Source organism: Urocampus carinirostris, chromosome 9 (assembly GCF_059441175.1).
Source record: "Urocampus carinirostris isolate Australia breed hairy pipefish chromosome 9, RoL_Ucar_1.0, whole genome shotgun sequence".
Lineage (NCBI taxonomy): Eukaryota > Metazoa > Chordata > Actinopteri > Syngnathiformes > Syngnathidae > Urocampus > Urocampus carinirostris.
The window spans coordinates 21763749-21781441 of NC_142357.1; the positions used below are offsets into that span (position 1 = coordinate 21763749).

At 41.0% G+C, this 17693-nt stretch overlaps 1 protein-coding gene across 2 annotated transcripts; it reads left to right on the forward strand.

Annotated features, from left to right (window-relative positions):
* Positions 1-12361: 12361 nt before the first annotated feature.
* LOC148359589 (cathepsin Z-like) lies at positions 12362-17355 on the forward strand. 2 transcript variants are annotated; one of them, XM_088344859.1, is made up of 6 exons: positions 12362-12593; positions 13675-13838; positions 13915-14094; positions 16658-16808; positions 16965-17127; positions 17187-17355. In XM_088344859.1, exons 1-6 carry the CDS (start codon positions 12472-12474, stop codon positions 17307-17309), a joined length of 903 nt encoding a protein of 300 aa, XP_088200985.1. In that variant the 5' UTR covers positions 12362-12471; the 3' UTR covers positions 17310-17355. The 2 variants fall into 2 exon arrangements, with proteins under 2 accessions (XP_088200985.1, XP_088200986.1); XM_088344860.1 differs by having other exon boundaries at positions 16965-17100.
* Positions 17356-17693: the final 338 nt, after the last annotated feature.

Consider the following 17693-nt stretch of genomic DNA (forward strand, 5'->3'; position numbering starts at 1 on the left):
GTCCCTGTATGCCCGGTGCCAGAGTCTGGTCCGCATTGCCGGCAATAAGTCGGATTCGTTCCCGGTGAGGGTTGGGCTCCGCCAGGGCTGCCCTTTGTCACCGATTCTGTTCATAACTTTTATGGACAGAATTTCTAGGCGCAGCCTTGGCGGGGATGGAGTCCGGTTTGGGGGCCTCAGCATTGCGTCACTGCTTTTTGCAGATGACGTGGTGCTGTTGGCTTCCTCAGCCCGTGATCTTCAGCTCTCGCTGGAGCGATTCGCAACCGAGTGTAAAGCGGCCGGGATGGGGATCAGCACCTCCAAGTCCGAGGCCATGGTTCTCAGTCGGAAAAGGGTGGTATGCTCCCTCCGTGTCGGGGAGGAGGTCTTGCCCCAAGTGGAGGAGTTCAAGTATCTTGGGGTCTTGTTCACGAGTGAGGGTAGGATGGAACGGGAGATCGACAGACGGGTCGGTGCAGCGTCTGCCGTCATTCGGACCCTGTACCGGTCTGTCGTGGTGAAGAGGGAGCTGAGCCGAAAGGCAAAGCTCTCGATCTACCAGTCCATCTACGTTCCTACCCTCACCTATGGTCATGAACTTTGGGTCATGACCGAAAGAACTCGATCCCGGATACAAGCGGCCGAAATGAGTTTCCTCCGCAGGGTGGCTGGGTTCTCCCTTAGAGATAGGGTGAGAAGCTCAGTCATCCGGGAGGGACTCGGAGTAGAGCCACTGCTCCTCCGCGTTGAGAGGAGCCAGTTGAGGTGGCTCGGGCATCTAATAAGGATGCCTCCTGGACGCCTCCCTCGGGAGGTGTTCCGGGCATGTCCCACCGGCAGGAGGCCCCGGGGGCGGCCCAGGACACGTTGGAGAGACTATGTCTCTCGGCTGGCTTGGGAACGCCTCGGGGTCCCGTCGGATGAGCTGGAGGAAGTGGCTGGGGATAGGGACGTCTGGGCTTCCCTTTTAACGCTGCTGCCCCCGCGACCCGATCTCGGATAAGCGGAAGACAATGGATGGATGGATGGATGGATGTTGTTCTTTGTCTCTTTCTCTCTCTGTGTCTTTGAACCTATTTTGCTCTAACTTCCTTTTTTCCTTTTCTCTTTCTCTCTTCATACCCTTTGCGCTTTTCCCTTTTCTCTCCTTCTGGCTTTCTATTTCTCTTTGGATTTTTTTCTTCCTCTCCCTTTCTTTTCCCCCTCTCTCATGACTTTTTATCTTTTGTTTCTCGCGCTCTCTCCCTCTCTCTTTTTCTTTCTTTGTCCCGCCGTCTCTCCTTTTCCCTCCCTCGTTTTCTTATTTCTTTATCTCTCTTTCTCTTTAATCTACTAGTCCGGCCCCCCGACAGAATGTTTGTTCTATCGTTTGGCCCCCGAGTTAAAATGAGTTTGACACCCCTGCTCTAGTGTGTCTTGGGCAAGTACAGCCTGCCAGCGCCCATCCCTCTTTAGGTGTTTTGTTTTTGGGTAGGGGTTTGCTCCCCCACATAAAACAGATAGAACTGGTTTCCAGTGGCAGTAGCATACTCCAAATATATAGTTGTTTATTGTTTATTATTTGTTCTGAATATGCATTACGATCAGTGCAAGGTTTCCTGATTGTTGTTCTTGAAACAAAAACATGTAAAAATAGAAAAAAAATGATCTAGGCCTCTCTGCCTCTCATTATTGTGCCATATCAATAAATAATTAAAATTCACCAGTTAACATGGTCATTCTCTTTTGTACTCACTACGCAACATATTTTTGTAATTTCCTTGAATTGATGTTTATTTTGACTTTGCTTCAGGTCCTTTTTAGGATGTTTCATAGTTTTAGACTGGTCATAGATATACAGAAACCTTTCAATGCTGTTCTTACATTTAAGATTTTGAAGTTATGTTTCCCCTTTAACTGATTGTCTCCCTCCCGAATCCTTAATATGTTCAAAAAATTTTCTGGTAATAACTTTTTTTACAGCAGAGCGTGCGCCAAATGACCTACTTACAGCACCTGGTATTCCCAGGGGTTTTCCCATCCGAGCACTAACCAAGCCAAACCCTGCTATAAGCTTCTAGAGATCGGGCGTTCTCAGAGTGGTATGGAAAAAAACCAGAATGAATAACTTCTTCCGCTTCAAAAACATGCCTAAAACATTATTCGAAATGAATCATTTTAAATGGCTATATCAATTCACTATTGTTTATATTTTTCTGTCTTTCGCAAATAACGTTGTGTCTTTAAGGGGGGTAGTGTGATATATATATATATATATATATATATATATATATATATATATATATATATATATATATATATATATATATATATATATATCATATCTCATCTCATCAGCTGCACCGCTTATCCTCAGTAGGGTCGCGGGGTGCTGGAGCCCATCCCAGCAATCATCGGGCAGTGGGCAGGGGACACCCTGAACTGGTTGCCAGCCAATCGCAGGGCACACGGGGACAGACAACTCGCTCAGTCACACCTAGGGACAATTTGGACCGGCCAATTCACCTGAAATGCATGTCTTTGGAATGCGGGAGGAAACCGGAGTGCCCAGAGGAAACCCACGCAAGCACGGGGAGAACATACAAATTCCGCACAGTAAGGCCGGGAGCTGAATTTGAACCCACGCAGGAGGTTCCCACGACCTCAGAACTGTGCCGCACACGCGCTAACCACTGCGCCGCCGTGCTGCATATATATATATATATATATATATATATATATATATATAGATCTAGATATATAGATATATATATATATATATATATATATATATATATATATATATATATATATATATATATATATATATAAATATATATACTTCGTATATATAATTCAAAATTCATTGAAATTCATATAAATACATGACATACTACATCACTCTTCAATCTTGACAGGATTTTTTGTTTTTTATTTTGTTTTGTTTGTATTTTTGTTGGATGGCGCACCATGGATTTTCATTCTACTGCAAAAATATGTGCTTGGTTAGTCTGAAACCATTATCACAAAGCATGGGAAGGAGTAAAGGGTCTTGCTAGCACTTCCCCACCCTGTGAGTTGTTTTTGAAGGTGAAATATAAAACAAACCCGCAGCTCTCAGCGTGGTGCTGAAAAGATATATTTCCCGGTAACAACTGAGCCCCGCAGGGGACGCACCACAGCAGCCGACGGCCAACGAAGACAGCAAATGGCGTCTTCCCGTCTCTCGGCGAGGTTCCTGCTTTACCGGCACTACGAGACGCAGGACTTGTTGCAAAATGCATGATTACATTTTTCACTGCTGAACAGTCTGAGACCATTTCTCTGATGAGCTGACAGAAGGGCAGAACTACGTTTGCGCAAGCAAAATTAGTATTTGTTCTAACGAAGGGTTTTTAGTTCCAACACTCTCGTCTCTTTCTCTGATAGTGTTTCTCATTTCCTTGTGTTGATTTGTCATTATGGCCTGTCTGAAATGTTTGGACCGCGTTCCATTATCCCCAGTTGACTATTCCTGTGAGCGGCGCTGAAAGAGCAAAATTGTGTCTCTTTTTTAGGGTCTTTCCACCTGAAAAGAATGGCACCCATCCTCCTTTTTGTCCAACAAAAAATGAACTGCGCTTGTTCAGCCACAATACATTATCCCCAATCCCATATTGCTGTCAGCAGGGACAGCAGAGGCCTGCCCAAAATGAAATGCACAGTTGTGGACACGATACATTATCCCCGGTTGACTATTGCTAAGAGCAAAGCGCAATTGTTTTTTGGTTCGGCCACTGAAACGTGCCATTGTTGCCCGCCTAAAATGAACTGCACTGTTTTGGCCATGATCCATTATCCCCAGTCGACTATTGCTCAGAGAAGGGGCAGAGAGAAGAAATTTGTTTAATGCGTAGCGACTGCTTTTTTCCACTTAAAATGAACTTAACTCATGTGGCCGCAATCCCCTATCCGCGGTCGACTATTGCAACGAGGAAGGCTAGCAGAGCGTATGTTAAAAACGGGAGGCGCCAAATGGCAGATCTATGCCAATTGCAGGGGTTTCATGTCCCCACTGACTGCGATAAACGAGGGTTTACATTATTTTTTTACATTATGTTAAAAACTAAAGCCATTTAAGGTGCTTTAGTTTATTTGTAATGCGGTTTCATGGAAATATTTCTAATGTGCACCGCTAAGTTGATAAGCAATGTAAAGGGTTTCATTTTAAAAGGTCAAGATGATCTGTGACTTTAATGCATTTTTACTTTATTATTCGACGTTTTAAATTGAAATACATTTTCTACACGTTTAAAAAAAAAAAATTTAAACTAACTACAACAAACCCTGCAAAACTTGTTTCGTTGTTCATTAATCATTGTACTAATAATCATATGTTAGTTTTAAATTTAGATTATTTTTTTTACATTTCATTTCTAATCTGTCGCTTCTGTTTTTGCTGTTGCTCCTAATTTCATTATGAGTAAAACTTGCCGAGTTAAAATGGATCTTTAACGTCCAAATCTGTAATTGGCAATGACTAACTCATTTCAAGTAAATGTAAAAGCCATTTTCCCTTATAGCTACTTTAAGCAACTCTTTTCGCCGACATTCTAGGGTTTTTTTCAGCAACAACTTTAATTAGCCCCACAACTTCATCGAAATCAAGAACTCCCCCTCCCTAAGGCGCCCCTTGCTGCTCATGCCTTCCATCTTCCTAATACATTGCACATCTAATCCAATTCATTATTGTAGGTAGGGGGGCTTCTTTCCCCACCGGCCTGTCAGAGGAGACAAAAGTGCTGCCAAATATGGATGCCTTCTGCTTCTCATTGCATTTGTGGACTTCCCTCCCACAGGGATGCTGAAGCCAATAGGGAGCTAAAAAATAGAAATACCTGAGAAGAGCAAGGGGGTTGCAGAGGGCGCTCATTGTGTCACCTGCTTCCAGATGGAACTTGCATTCTTATAGAGGCAGGAAGGTCTTCGGGGGTGCTACTTTCATTGTACAGTAACTTTTGATTGATTGCTAACACTTTTTTAAGTCAGGCATGTTTTACTACAAATTAGGCATTCTCCTGATTTAATTCCTGAAGTGGTTGAAGGTGAAATGAGCAATTAATCAAATTCATTCAATAGCATTTTGAAAACAGAGAATTAAAAGATGTGCTAAATCATGAAGCCAAAAGGAGGAAGAATTTATTCAAGTGGTTTAAATTGGATTAATTACAGTTGGTGTCCATCTTTGTACATTCCCTACTGAAAAGTGAATTGATGCATTTAAAGGGACAGTGTTTTTTATTATTATGCACCTCCTAGTGGTTAAAGAAAATATTCCATTGTTAAATAAAAACTATATTTGTCATGTCCAGCATGGTCGCCGTGGCGACCGGCAGGCCCCGGCCCCTGGGCACCGGCTGGAGCCGATCGTATATTTTACGTGTGGGCTTCTTAAGGGTGGGTTGTGGGTATTGCAGGTTGCTGGTTCATTGCATTTTCTGTTCTGTTTTTCTCTGTCCTGTTTTGTTTGATTCGGAGGAAACCTGTGTTGGCACGTTTTGAGTAAAAGCCTGTTTTTTGAGTATCCCTAGTCTTAGTTCCTGTTTGCCTGTAAGCCTGTTTTTGTTTTGTTTTGTCCCTGAGTGTTGGACGACTTTTCTTTCCTTAATAAAAGTATCTGATCGTTAACGCAAATGAGTTCTCCCTTCCTGCCTCCTGCCTCCGTTCTGGTCCGGTCCCCTGACGATATTGATTTAAATACTAAACAAGCAAAAAAAAAAATCATACAAACGTGCATTTATCAAGAAAAAAATGTATTTATTTGACATAACATTAGCCTCAGGTGTTGACATAATCATTTGCCATTTTGGTACAAGTTACCAAAACCCCAAAACCTCCGAAAAAGGCTTGGCAAGAAAATTTACTTTGAGTCTCCGCTGTTTGTATTCTTCCTTGTGATTTTGGCACTCAATTTTGGTTGCAGGATAAAGTACAAGACCTGGTGTTAATAAAATACACTTTAAGCAAATCAATTAAAATTGTAATTATCCAAAATGACTGATAACATTTAAATTTGTGGGGAGGGTAGGGGTATACCATCTCCGACCTTTAGGTGGAGTACAGGACCTGAAAATGTGGAACGTAATCATGCACCCTGGAAAGTATGCGAGTATTATGATTGCCTGGGCGAAGCGGGAGCGACGTCATTGCACAAAATTTCAACAAGACGTATCCAAAGTGAATTGAATGCTGTTCTTGAATCATCCATCTATTATCTGCACTGCTTATCCTCAGTAGGGTCGCGGGTTGCTGGAGCCCATCCCAGCCATCCTTGGGCAGTGGTTGCCAGACAGTCGCAAGGTACCTGTCCATGAACCATTTGGAGACTATGGACAGTCTTGGTATATTTTTTAAGGTAAAACTCTGACATTTTGTCCCCAACTAAAATAATCAGTGTAAGTGCTACTTACATTGAGTAATCTGAGTTGGAACACAGAGAAAAATTTATTTAAAATTTATTCTCGGCCTATATGTGTAGCATGGGCGTCTTAGCTGGAAAAAAGGTGAGACAGTAACTTGAAGCCTTACTTGGTACCTTGTCAAAATTGATCACATTCGGAAAAACGAAACATTGTATTTTACAGATTTTTCTAAGGCTCGGTTTAGGAGTCTCCTTAAGTGGCCATTTGGAAATGACCACTTTAATTCACTAAAATGTTTGCAAATTTGTATTTTACTTTGGCAATTTTTTAGACATTGTCAAAGCGTTGTAAATGTTTGACTTCTCCTTCCAGAAGTCAAATCGATGATTGTACCTGCTTGTGCATATTGATGGTGCATAAATACTAATCACGGATTGCCTAAAGCACGTTATTTTCGGCTCTGATTTGAATACACCCCTGGAAAATGGCATAAAATTATGCTTGTATTTTCATTGGCTAACCAATGTGTCAATCATCATTCAATTTAGTTACTACTTGCTGAATATATTCTATCCTATTCAAGGCGATATCTGATTGATCAAATAGGCTAATGCTGGCTGTAGACCGTAAAAAAAATAAGCCTGCTATTGGCCTGTAATTGTGTCAATCGAAAAGGGAGAAGGTAACTTCCAAATTGGGAATAATTTTACGAGTCTGTTTATTTTCAAAGGGGAGTTTTGGAGCAAAACAAACTAATTTAAAGAAGCAACATTCAACAAATAAGACATGTTTTTACGCGGATTTCTCTTTATCTGTCGGCAATATTGTGTGTTTTAGAGTAATATTTTACACGGTTGGATTTTATGGACTGTTCTCAACAGAACAAAGCCATTTTTGCGGACAATTAAAGAATTTTAAGACGGCCGGGGGACGTAATTGGTGAGTTACGCCGGCTTTATAGTTTCCGGGTATTTTGTTTCAGACTGATCGTGATGTTTCTGTGAAGAGTATATTTTCAAATGGTATATCGTAAATCCCAAGGGTTTAAGCTTTATGATGATATACGGCGTAACATATTTCAGTGACTAGAGACATTGTACAGACACGTATTTGTTTATCAAAAGGCCAGCCGACCGGCACGTTAGGGGATTTTAAACTAGTGTTTGGTTGTTGTTTTTTTCTCAAAACGTCCCAAAAAAAATCCTACTTAATTTAGGGAGCCTAAGAAAGCCGGACTTAGTGACACTTTGCACTTTCCTCATCTCCGAGCAGCTAGCTGCAAACAACAATCCCCCCATGTGTCAGGTGTTAGCCACTTCTGTGTTATTCTATAAATATCAGCTCAGGTTCCCATGTGTGAGCATGCTCTTAATTGAGACAGCGGCCCCTGCTGACTCCGTGTAGGGGCGAGCCCTCTGCGCCACTACTTGTCAATCATGCTGACTAATTGGGAGAATGGAGTGGTAACCGAAGTCCAACTTGTACAAAAAAAAAGGCCAAAACAATAATGTGAGCCGCTCTGTTTAAGCTGTTTGTTGAAGGCCACATGTCATTTTTTGAGAGGCAGGAAATATCAGTGCAGGAAGTTGATTTAGGGATGGCTCCTTTTTCTTGTCCACCTACATATTTTTGTAAATGCAATATTGAGTCTATTTAATATTGCGTCTATTTGCAAGAGCTATCTCACCCACCACGGCTGATTCAAAAGCTCTTCGGAAAGCTCTGTAGACACCCCATAGTGATCCAGATTATTGAATCATGTGTGATGGAACAGGAAACCGTTGAAAACAGGCCAAGGTGAAGGACCAGTGTCCCCTGTCGCCGCTTGATTTTCATGTGTGCTCACTACAGTGCTGCATAGTGTTTCACCGTTTAAAAGCATTTGAACTGAAGGCCCACACTGCAGTGACTAAACCTCACATTAGCAAAGAAAATGATAAAAAAAAAAGCTACACTGAGCTTTGCTGAGGAGCATGTTCTCTAAGCAGCGGAGAACTGGTCCAGAGTTCTCTTCAGTGATGTAAGCAAATTTAATTTATTTGGGTCGGTAGCATTATATTATATAACACATTGGAGAAAGACTAAAACCAAAGTGTGTAAATAGTCAGTGAATGGTAGAGGATAAAGCGCCAAGGTTTGGAAAATGTTTTCTGCAGCAGGAATTGGGCCTCTTGTATATCAACATGGCCCAGTGAATGCATATGTGTATCAAAACCTTCTTCAACAGCACTTGGTTCCTTACTTGCGGTTATCACCCAATCAGCCTGCGGGCTTCATGTAAGACAATGCTCCATGTCACACGGCATAACGATTAAAGAATTTCCTTGAAGGTGAAAACATTGTGTTTTCAGAGTCCTGAATTCAACCCAACAGAGAACTCCTGGAAAATCTTTGGTGACAATGTTATTGTCCCATTACAATCACCGAACTGTTGAAGAGGCTGGAAGAAGAATGGATGAAAATCACACCAGAGCAGTGTGAGAGACTAGTGCAATCGCATATATGCTGATGTTATTCACAACAGAGGCCCTGTACATGTCTTATTAATTGCTGACTTTTGTTACCTTCAGAACTGTTTTTTTTCCAGGCCAAAGTCATAATTGTTCGATAATTTTGATCAGTGTGCTCTCTAATATTGGTCAGCGCGTTTTCTGAAAAAAATATTTCGGGGTGAAATAGCTTTAGTCATTTTGTGAACAAACATGTTGTAGTATATAGACACAACAAAATGTGGAACAGTGAAGATGATATTATTTCAAAATTATATATTTTTTAATTAATATATATTACATATATTATTTTAGAAATTGTTCTCTAATTTACATCTACAGTGTACATATTTAATGGGGTGTAGTTAAAATGTACTCTTTAGGTGTGAAATTAACACTGGTTAATTTACTGTGTATCCCACTTTTCCCGCATAAAGATATTCGAGGCTAATATTGGATCTCTTCTGTGTGTTTTAATATCAATCTTGTCAACCATTGGTCAGAATAGAATACAATGGTTAAAATGTTCAAGGGCAGCGACATAGCTTGTCTAATTTTCACCATAGCAACTCACTTCTGACGCCAAAAGAGATGTTAGTGACTGATTTTGGCTCTCCACAGTTGTTTTTCTCCGTATGCTTGCCGCGTTGTTAACCACACGTCAAAGCACAATGGAACGATTAAATCGTCGAAGTACGGCACGGGTGCTCATGCAATTCTCCCCAAAGTATGACACACAGATGACATCCCGCTTCTGACGCTGATGGGAGGGGGGAACGAAAAGAATAGATGAAGCGGAGGAGGTCTCTTCAACCCTGAGAGAACATTGGGAGAGGTTTCAACCCTCTTAAAATGCCGCGTGGTGGGAGGTCTATTTTCACTCCATCTTGCCTAGCTCCACAGGGAATGTACGTTTTTGTGTGTGTGTGTTTGCATGAGTGCATGCATGTGTGCGTGCAGGTTTAAGCCGGGGATCAGAGGTGGGTGGTAGGGCTGCTTGATGGTGTAAGATCTTTCTACCAGATTAAATGGGAGAACTGGTGAGCGTTTTCTATAGGGAGGTCACAAGGAGAGCTGAGATTGGAGGTTCATTGGGTTTATCTTGACTTGTTTTTTTGTTAATACGTGTGCATCCATATTTCTATATATGGATGAGTGGGCATTTGGATAGATTGTATATCAAAGGAAAAATGGTGCCGTTCATACATCCGACAACGAGCGCTAAACCACGCCCACCATAGTTACAGTACCCATGTATAACAAACGGAGGAAATATAGCCCGGAACAACAACAGCGAGCGACCCTTTAGTAGATACTCCTGATAGCATAGCCGTACAATTTCATTCGGATGATGCAAACTTATCTCAAAGTTATTAGAAAGGGCCTCATTTATTATATGCAAAGTTATATTCATGGTTTTAAGGTATCCAAAGAAGCTAACCTTGTAGGCGTGGATGCAAAATGTTGGCAAGCAATGAGGAAGTCAGAAGCCCTGTTCCAACTACCTATAGAATAAGATTTTGATTTTTCAGCTCTGACAAACTCTGAAAATGCAAAGCAGTGTATGTACACCCTAGTGTTGAGTTTTAGCTATGTAACCACACTCGAGTTTATTAGCGCATCTAATGCTAGAAAAGAAGCAAAGTTTTTTTAAGCTGTCTTTGCAGAGGGCTTTACAAGTTCATAACCAATGACAGAACGAACACATTTCGGAAATGTTTAAGGCGTGTCTAAATTAATGTGGCAGGGAGAAGCTACATGTTATGCTGTGAGTTTAAACGGTGTTGTGTTATACTGAATAAGTTGACATTTCAACCAACTGATTTTCCCAGCATGTTACTGTGAATTAGAGGTAAGATCTTGTGCCCAGGCCCAAACCCGACCCAACCCGGCCCGAAATTCTGGTCGGGTTCGGGCTTAAAATGTAAATCGTTAGGTGGGGCTGCTTGGGCTTCTCTACGTTTTTATTTAGATAAGGAAAATGCTTACCAAACTATCAGTTTAACTTTTGATCACTAAATCCAAAGAAATGTTCCTCCTCTGTGTTGGGGTAGCACCGCTTCCACCTTCCTCAGACGTCATTTCTGTTCCTTGCCAAAAGCTTACAGGCTTTACAAACTTTCTTTTTGCTTTTTGGCCAAATCTTTCGCTGCACGTCGTCGAAATGAGCACTTCGGCGCTAAACCATTCATTTAGGTGCTGCACTTGCAGTGCAGACTTGATTTGAGGAACTCGGCCCCAAGTAAACCCCAAGCTGCGAAAAAGCTAAAGCTTCGTGTTTACTTTGCCAGCAAAATTGATGCTTCAATTTATTTCGGGCTTGTTTATCAAGTCAAGTTAATCCGTCCGGGTTCCGGCGGGTTCGGGTTTATATACCGCAACTCGGGTTGGGTGGAATTCTTTAGGCCTGATCTTACCTCTACTGTGAATGTAGGTGTTACAATGAGGGTCGTCTGTATTGGTGTTCATCTTAATGGTTGATTTATAGATAATACCAGTATAAGTCAGGTCATTTCCAAGACTTTATGAGAAAAGGCAACAACCTGTCAATCATAGGTGATGCGACACGTGGGTTCAAGCCCAATCTCTGTCTGACAGGGAACTTAAGTCTTAACCGATCTACATCACAAGTGCCCCAGACACATCGTGGAACCACAAAACACTGTACAAGCGTGTGGATCACATGAGCATTGTTTGTGATACAAAGATGGCAGACCTCAGCAGCCACTATGCATTGATATCCTTGTCTGCAAAACAATACAGAACTGTAGGAGATGCTTATGTAATAGCAGTAATAGTCAATAGTAATTTGTATAAATACAGTATATGGCTGTAGCAGGCATCTGCCAAGGCTTTGATGAAAATGACAGATTCGCTGTAGTCCTGTACGTGGAGTTAGTGTCCCTACATAAACACAACATGTGAAATTGCATACATAATTTGTGTGTACAGTTTACATTAAAAATGTGTTTTCCCACAGTGCGTGCATGTGAGCGTGCCTGTGCGTGTGCACGTGTGTGCGTTTAATGATTTTGTTAGTGTTTGTGTTCACAGAAGTACAAGATTTATCTTTATGAATTGTTTAAAATAATAGAAAAAAAATCTACCTTCAAAAGTATGTCGCGGCATTTCAAATTCACTGGTCAAACTTCATTGCAGTTTGTCAAGGCAGACAGCGTCACCAAGTGGAAATGTTTTGTTAATGCATTTCCTTGTGAAGGGAAGTAAAAAAATGAGTCATATTTTTTTTTAAAACTAAATTGTGTTAAGATGCATCTGTCTGCTTTGTAAATTAATAGGTCAACTTTCAAGTGTAAAATGTCTCAATTAAAATAAAAAAAAGGATAAAGTGGAAATAAAATACTCGTCTTAATATTCAAAGATTGGAAACCTTAAAGTGAATTTTCACTAGCTAAAACACGTTTATTTATTCATTTATATTTCTTAATTTCTTTACTCTTTTTTTCTACGGTAGCCGGCAGGTTTCTAATTTGACCAATGGCTGACAAGCTCCCAGCATCTCAGGTGAGTCCAATCAAGCCCAAGAGGCTCACTTCACTTTTCTCTTACCGAAAATTGAAGATTTATACCTGACCAGGTAACGTTTGGTGTTGCCCATCATGTACCCACTTTTGGGTTTTGCGCTTTTACTTGTGTGGCCAACTGTTTGGACGGGAAAGATTAATAGCAAGAGGCCACATTGCTACCGGCCTGTCCCTCGGAAACCAAATTGGGGAGTCAAGTGAGTTCTTTCTTTCCATTTTTGTTTTTTTATTTTCTGTGTAGTTTTGTTATGAGTTGGTGGTTCCACTAAGGCAAAAGTGTCAAACTCCCCTTCACTGAGGGTCACATCATTTTAATGGCTACTCAAAGAGGATTTGAATTATAAATCTGTCATTTAATGGTACGTCAAATAAATACTTATTCCTTTGGGGAAACAAACTCTAAATTTGGTTTAAGTCGCATACATTACAGTTGCATTGAAAAGATGTTACATGTATATGTTAAATGTAACAAAATCCAATGATTAAAAGCATTTATGTATATAATTTTCCTTTTTAAGAGAGGCAAAGGGAGAAAACAAGAGAAGTAATAAACTAAGTAATCTAAATCTTCTTATCACAAGAAGTTTCAAAGGGCTGCACAGATCTCAGACTACATATTATTATTATTACATCATCCCCCTGATCTAAAACCTACATGGGGGCAAGGGAAAATTCAAACCCGAGATGCAGTGCTGTATAGTGATCAAATTTTACACACTGGGGCTTTAATGGTCAGATTTGGAACATAGTGTGTGTGCTCATACAATAACAGGAAACGAGAAAAAATAGATAAATAAATCTATAGAAACTTTGAAAAATCCTAACAAAAAAGACAAGAACAATAACTTCATATAAATATTTAAAAGCACAAAAAGATGTTAAATTTAAAAAAAATTGTGTGTGTGTGAGAGACTGGGGGAAAATCCACAAAAAATTGGATCACTTATTCCTCAATTCCACTATGATGTGAAAACAGTTCCTTGCAGTCATGCTGCGCTGTCACTTTGGGTAAATCATGAGACTGGCATTGTGGGAAACATACTCATTGCTCAAAGCACTTTTTGGACAATACATTTTATGCTGTGGCGTGCCACATTTGGCCCACGGGCCATGCGTTTGACCTATGACGGATTGAGTTTTTATATTTTAGCTGTGTAGCAATAATAAATTTGTAAAGTAAGCATGGTGGATCGCCATCTGGAATTATTGAGGTTATACTACAGAATAAGAGCCCCATTTTGATTCTTTTCAAATGCAAACGAATAGCATTTCTTGCAGAACAGCCCCCCGACCTCATGAAACCCTCAACCAGATCCAGCTGCCCAAGTCATGGGACTGGAGAAACGTAAACGGGGTTAATTACGTCAGTGCCACCCGCAACCAGCACATCCCTCATTATTGCGGGTCCTGCTGGGCCCACGGTAGTACCAGCGCTATGGCAGGTGATTTCGGAATGCTAAAGTACTTGTATGTGTTTGTAGGTGCCCCCTGAATGTCTCTACTGCATTTCGTTTATAGATCGCATTAACATCAAGCGCAGAGCGGCGTGGCCGTCCGCTTACCTGTCTGTCCAGCATGTGCTGGACTGCTCTGACTCTGGCACTTGCCACGGGGGGGACCACGGCGGCGTGTGGGAGTACGCCCACAAAAACGGCATTCCGGACGAGACCTGCAACAACTACCAGGCCATTGATCAGAGTAAGCATCGATACATGTAGCACAGGGGTCAGCAGCAGGGGCTCTGAGTTGCATGCAGCTCATTGGTGCTTCCCATGTGCTGCCTGGCTTCTTAATCAAAAAATGTTTGATGATAAATGATATGGTTTTTGTAGGGTTATTATGTTAGTACGTGTCGCCTTCCTTTTAATAAGGCGTGTATAAACCTTTTTAATTGTTCACAGGATTTTTTTTTTCTGTAGAGAAAGTTGCTTGAAATTTCTATTTACAGTGGAACCTTGGTTTTCGAACGCCTCTCAGTTCGTACAATTTGGAGTTCGACCCAAAATTTCGAGAATTTCTTGCTTCGCTGTTCGGTCAAAAATTCGGAGTTTGAACGCCGGTAATGCATGAGTGCGTACGCTAGAGTACGATGCTGAGCGGCGTACGGGTGTAGATCGCCCCCACCCCTCGTGACCAACTGTTATCACGTGCACACTTGCCTCTTTTTGCTTTCGCTTTTAATATCGGTGAACGGAGTGTTTTAGCCCCTAACTATGCCTCCGAAGGTCGGTGCAAGCAGGACGGGTGAAAAAGAAAAGTTGTTCGTACAACTATTGCCTTTAAGAAAGACGTAATAGCTAAATATGAAAGAGGTGTGCGAGTTTCCGATCTTGCTAGGGAATACAGCATGCGCCTTCTGCTGACCACCACAAAGGTAAGAAATCCTATTCATAATTCTTTTCTTTATCTTTTTTTTTTTTTTAATACACGTTCGTGTTGGCGTGATCTTTCGTACGGAAGATTACGATTAGCCTGGGTTAGCTTTATGATTCGAGGTAAACATTCAGGGTGTTGGAACTGCGCCCAAAATTCAGGGTGTTTGAACGGAGCCCCCTTTCCAATGAAGCGCTAGCCACTTGTGCTAAATGACTTGTAAACGACCTGATTTTTTTATTTTTACACGTTCATGTTAGTGTAATCTTTCGTACGGAAGATTACGATAACGCGAACGTACGATTAGCCTGGTTTAGCTTCATGTTTACGTTCATGGTAAACATTCAGGGTGTTTGAACGGATTAAAACGATTTACATTATTTTTAATGAGAAAAATGATTTCGGTGATTGAACAAATCGGTTCTCGAACAGGGTTCTGGAACGGATTATGGTCGAGAACCGAGGTTCCACTGTAATTCAGTGGTTACAGATTCGGGCAGCAGGTACGGCTCATGGTTTTCCCAGCAGAATTCATTCAACATAGCCACATATTGTGTCTCGCATTCATCATAAAGGAAGTAATACTTTAAACTCATGTTTACACCCCATTAAATATGTACACTGTAGATGTAAATTAGAGAACAATTTATAAAACTCATGTTTTGCTTTAAATTATGGACTTTTCAGTTCATTGACATGGATGTTAATTGATCAGTCTTGAAGGAAAACAATGTGCTGGATTCTAACTACGTTTTATTTACATCAGGCAAATGTAGTCAAACAAAAAAATGAGCACATAGATGACACTACTAATTACGTCTTGGCAATAGGGAAATGGAGAAAAGAATTGGTAGCAATAAGGGTACTGATTCATAAACCCACACTGTGAACCACCTTCCTCAAAAAGTTTTTCTGTCCCTTTTTTTGCATCCTTTGTACCTTATTCAGCTGAGGGAAAAGAAGAAACATGGTTCAGTTTTGCCATTTCTCCTGGCTAGGGAGATGAGGCTGTGGATTTCAGCCTTCTTGGTCGCCGTTGTCCCCAGGGGGCCCAGGCTGGCGATGCCTCCCTTTCAAGCCCGTGGCGAGGGAGCAGCACCTTTTTATAAAAGCCGGAGTGTGTCTTACTTGACCACAAGATGTCGCTGCATCGTTTAATGCAAATGAAAACCGGTGTCACAAAGCGCAAATAGCAGCAAGTTGGCAGTCAAACATGGCGGTGACCTTTGGTAGGGATTCCACTATGTAAAAGAAATACAGACTTTGCGATCTATGATTTTTTTTTTTTTTTAAGTAAATATAAACGACAACAAATTGAAATTGAGATAGTACAGGTATGTTTTACCTAGTATTCAAATAAATGCTATCACTTAATACTGGTAGGGACAAACCGATGATTGCTCGATATTGACACTTCTCTGCCACAACTATGCCCTTGCATCTGGCAGACTTTGTTCTTAAATATATTTCTTTTGTTCTTGAATGATTATTTACTTACTCAGGTTTTAATATTGATTGGTTTAAAGTGCATATAGAAGATACTCAAAATAAGAAGCCATCAATAGATTTTTAACTTAAAAGGAGAATTGGGAGAGAAGCCAAACCTCAGATAAGAGATTCCACCGTGTTCCGTAGGTCCTGCCCGAGGCCCTTTTTTAAGAGGAACCATATTGGCAAATATTTACAATAATTCAAACGGTCAAAACAATGAACAGTCTGCAATAAGTCTCACAAACTGGCATCCTATGCAATCTCCTTTGCATGTATCAAGTACTACAAACCGAATAAACTTTTCGAATAGAGTTTAAAAAAAAAACGTATGTAAGAATGTAATGTGCCGCACCTTTTCAATCTTATTAAAACAACCATTGTGTTTTTCTGGCTGCAGAATGCCATCCTTTCAACGCATGTGGAACATGCCTAACTTTTGGGGAATGCGACAAAGTGCAGAACTACACACTATGGCGTGTCGGGGACTACGGTCCAATCACCGGACGGGACAACATGAAAGCAGAAATTTACATCCGAGGACCAATCAGGTTTTAGAAAAGTTCTTTGGTTATGATCTCCTGCTCCATTAGTAAGGCTTTAGGAGCAAATGTGCAGTAGCTCCAGTCACCAAATTTGAACTGCTTTTAAATGTAAAGTTTATTTAAAGGGACTCCATCAATGATACAATTTCTATACTGTCACAGCTGTGCAATCATGGCGACTGAGAAACTGGACCGCTACAGGGGCGGCCTGTATATGGAATACGCTCAGAATCTGGTGATCAACCACATTGTGTCGGTGGCCGGCTGGGGAGTTGAGAACGGCACAGAATACTGGATTGTACGCAACTCCTGGGGGGAGCCTTGGGTGAGTCGAGAACCCCAAGGGGCAAATACTTTCCTGGTCTGACTGAGGTTTCTTCCTAGGGTGAAAGGGGCTGGCTCAGGATAGTCACTAGTGCCTACAAGGGAGAAAGCGGGCCTTTCTACAACCTAGCCGTGGAGGAAGACTGCATGTACGGCGATGTAATTTTACCAACATCCTATTAATGTTAATGTATTTGCTAGCCAGTGGAAATAAATTATTGAATATGTATGATCGTTTTTTGCACATGCAACTTATGAGCACATTTTTAGTGTATCGGTTGCAGTGATAGAAGTCAATATTTTTTGTAATTATTGTACAATATAGTGATCCCTCAGGGCTGTGTTTCAAAAATGACCCATGATAGTTAACCCGGCAAAGTAGAAACATTTCTTTATGGAATAATCTACATTGAGACTAAGGACCAACCCTAATTATTGGCTCAAGCAAATGCAAACTGTGTTTACTACTTATTTTACAAATACTGTATTGTCAAATTACAATTTAAAAAAGGATCTTGCTGTTATTACACTCTTAATTCTGGACACTATCCTGTTTTACGTCAGATT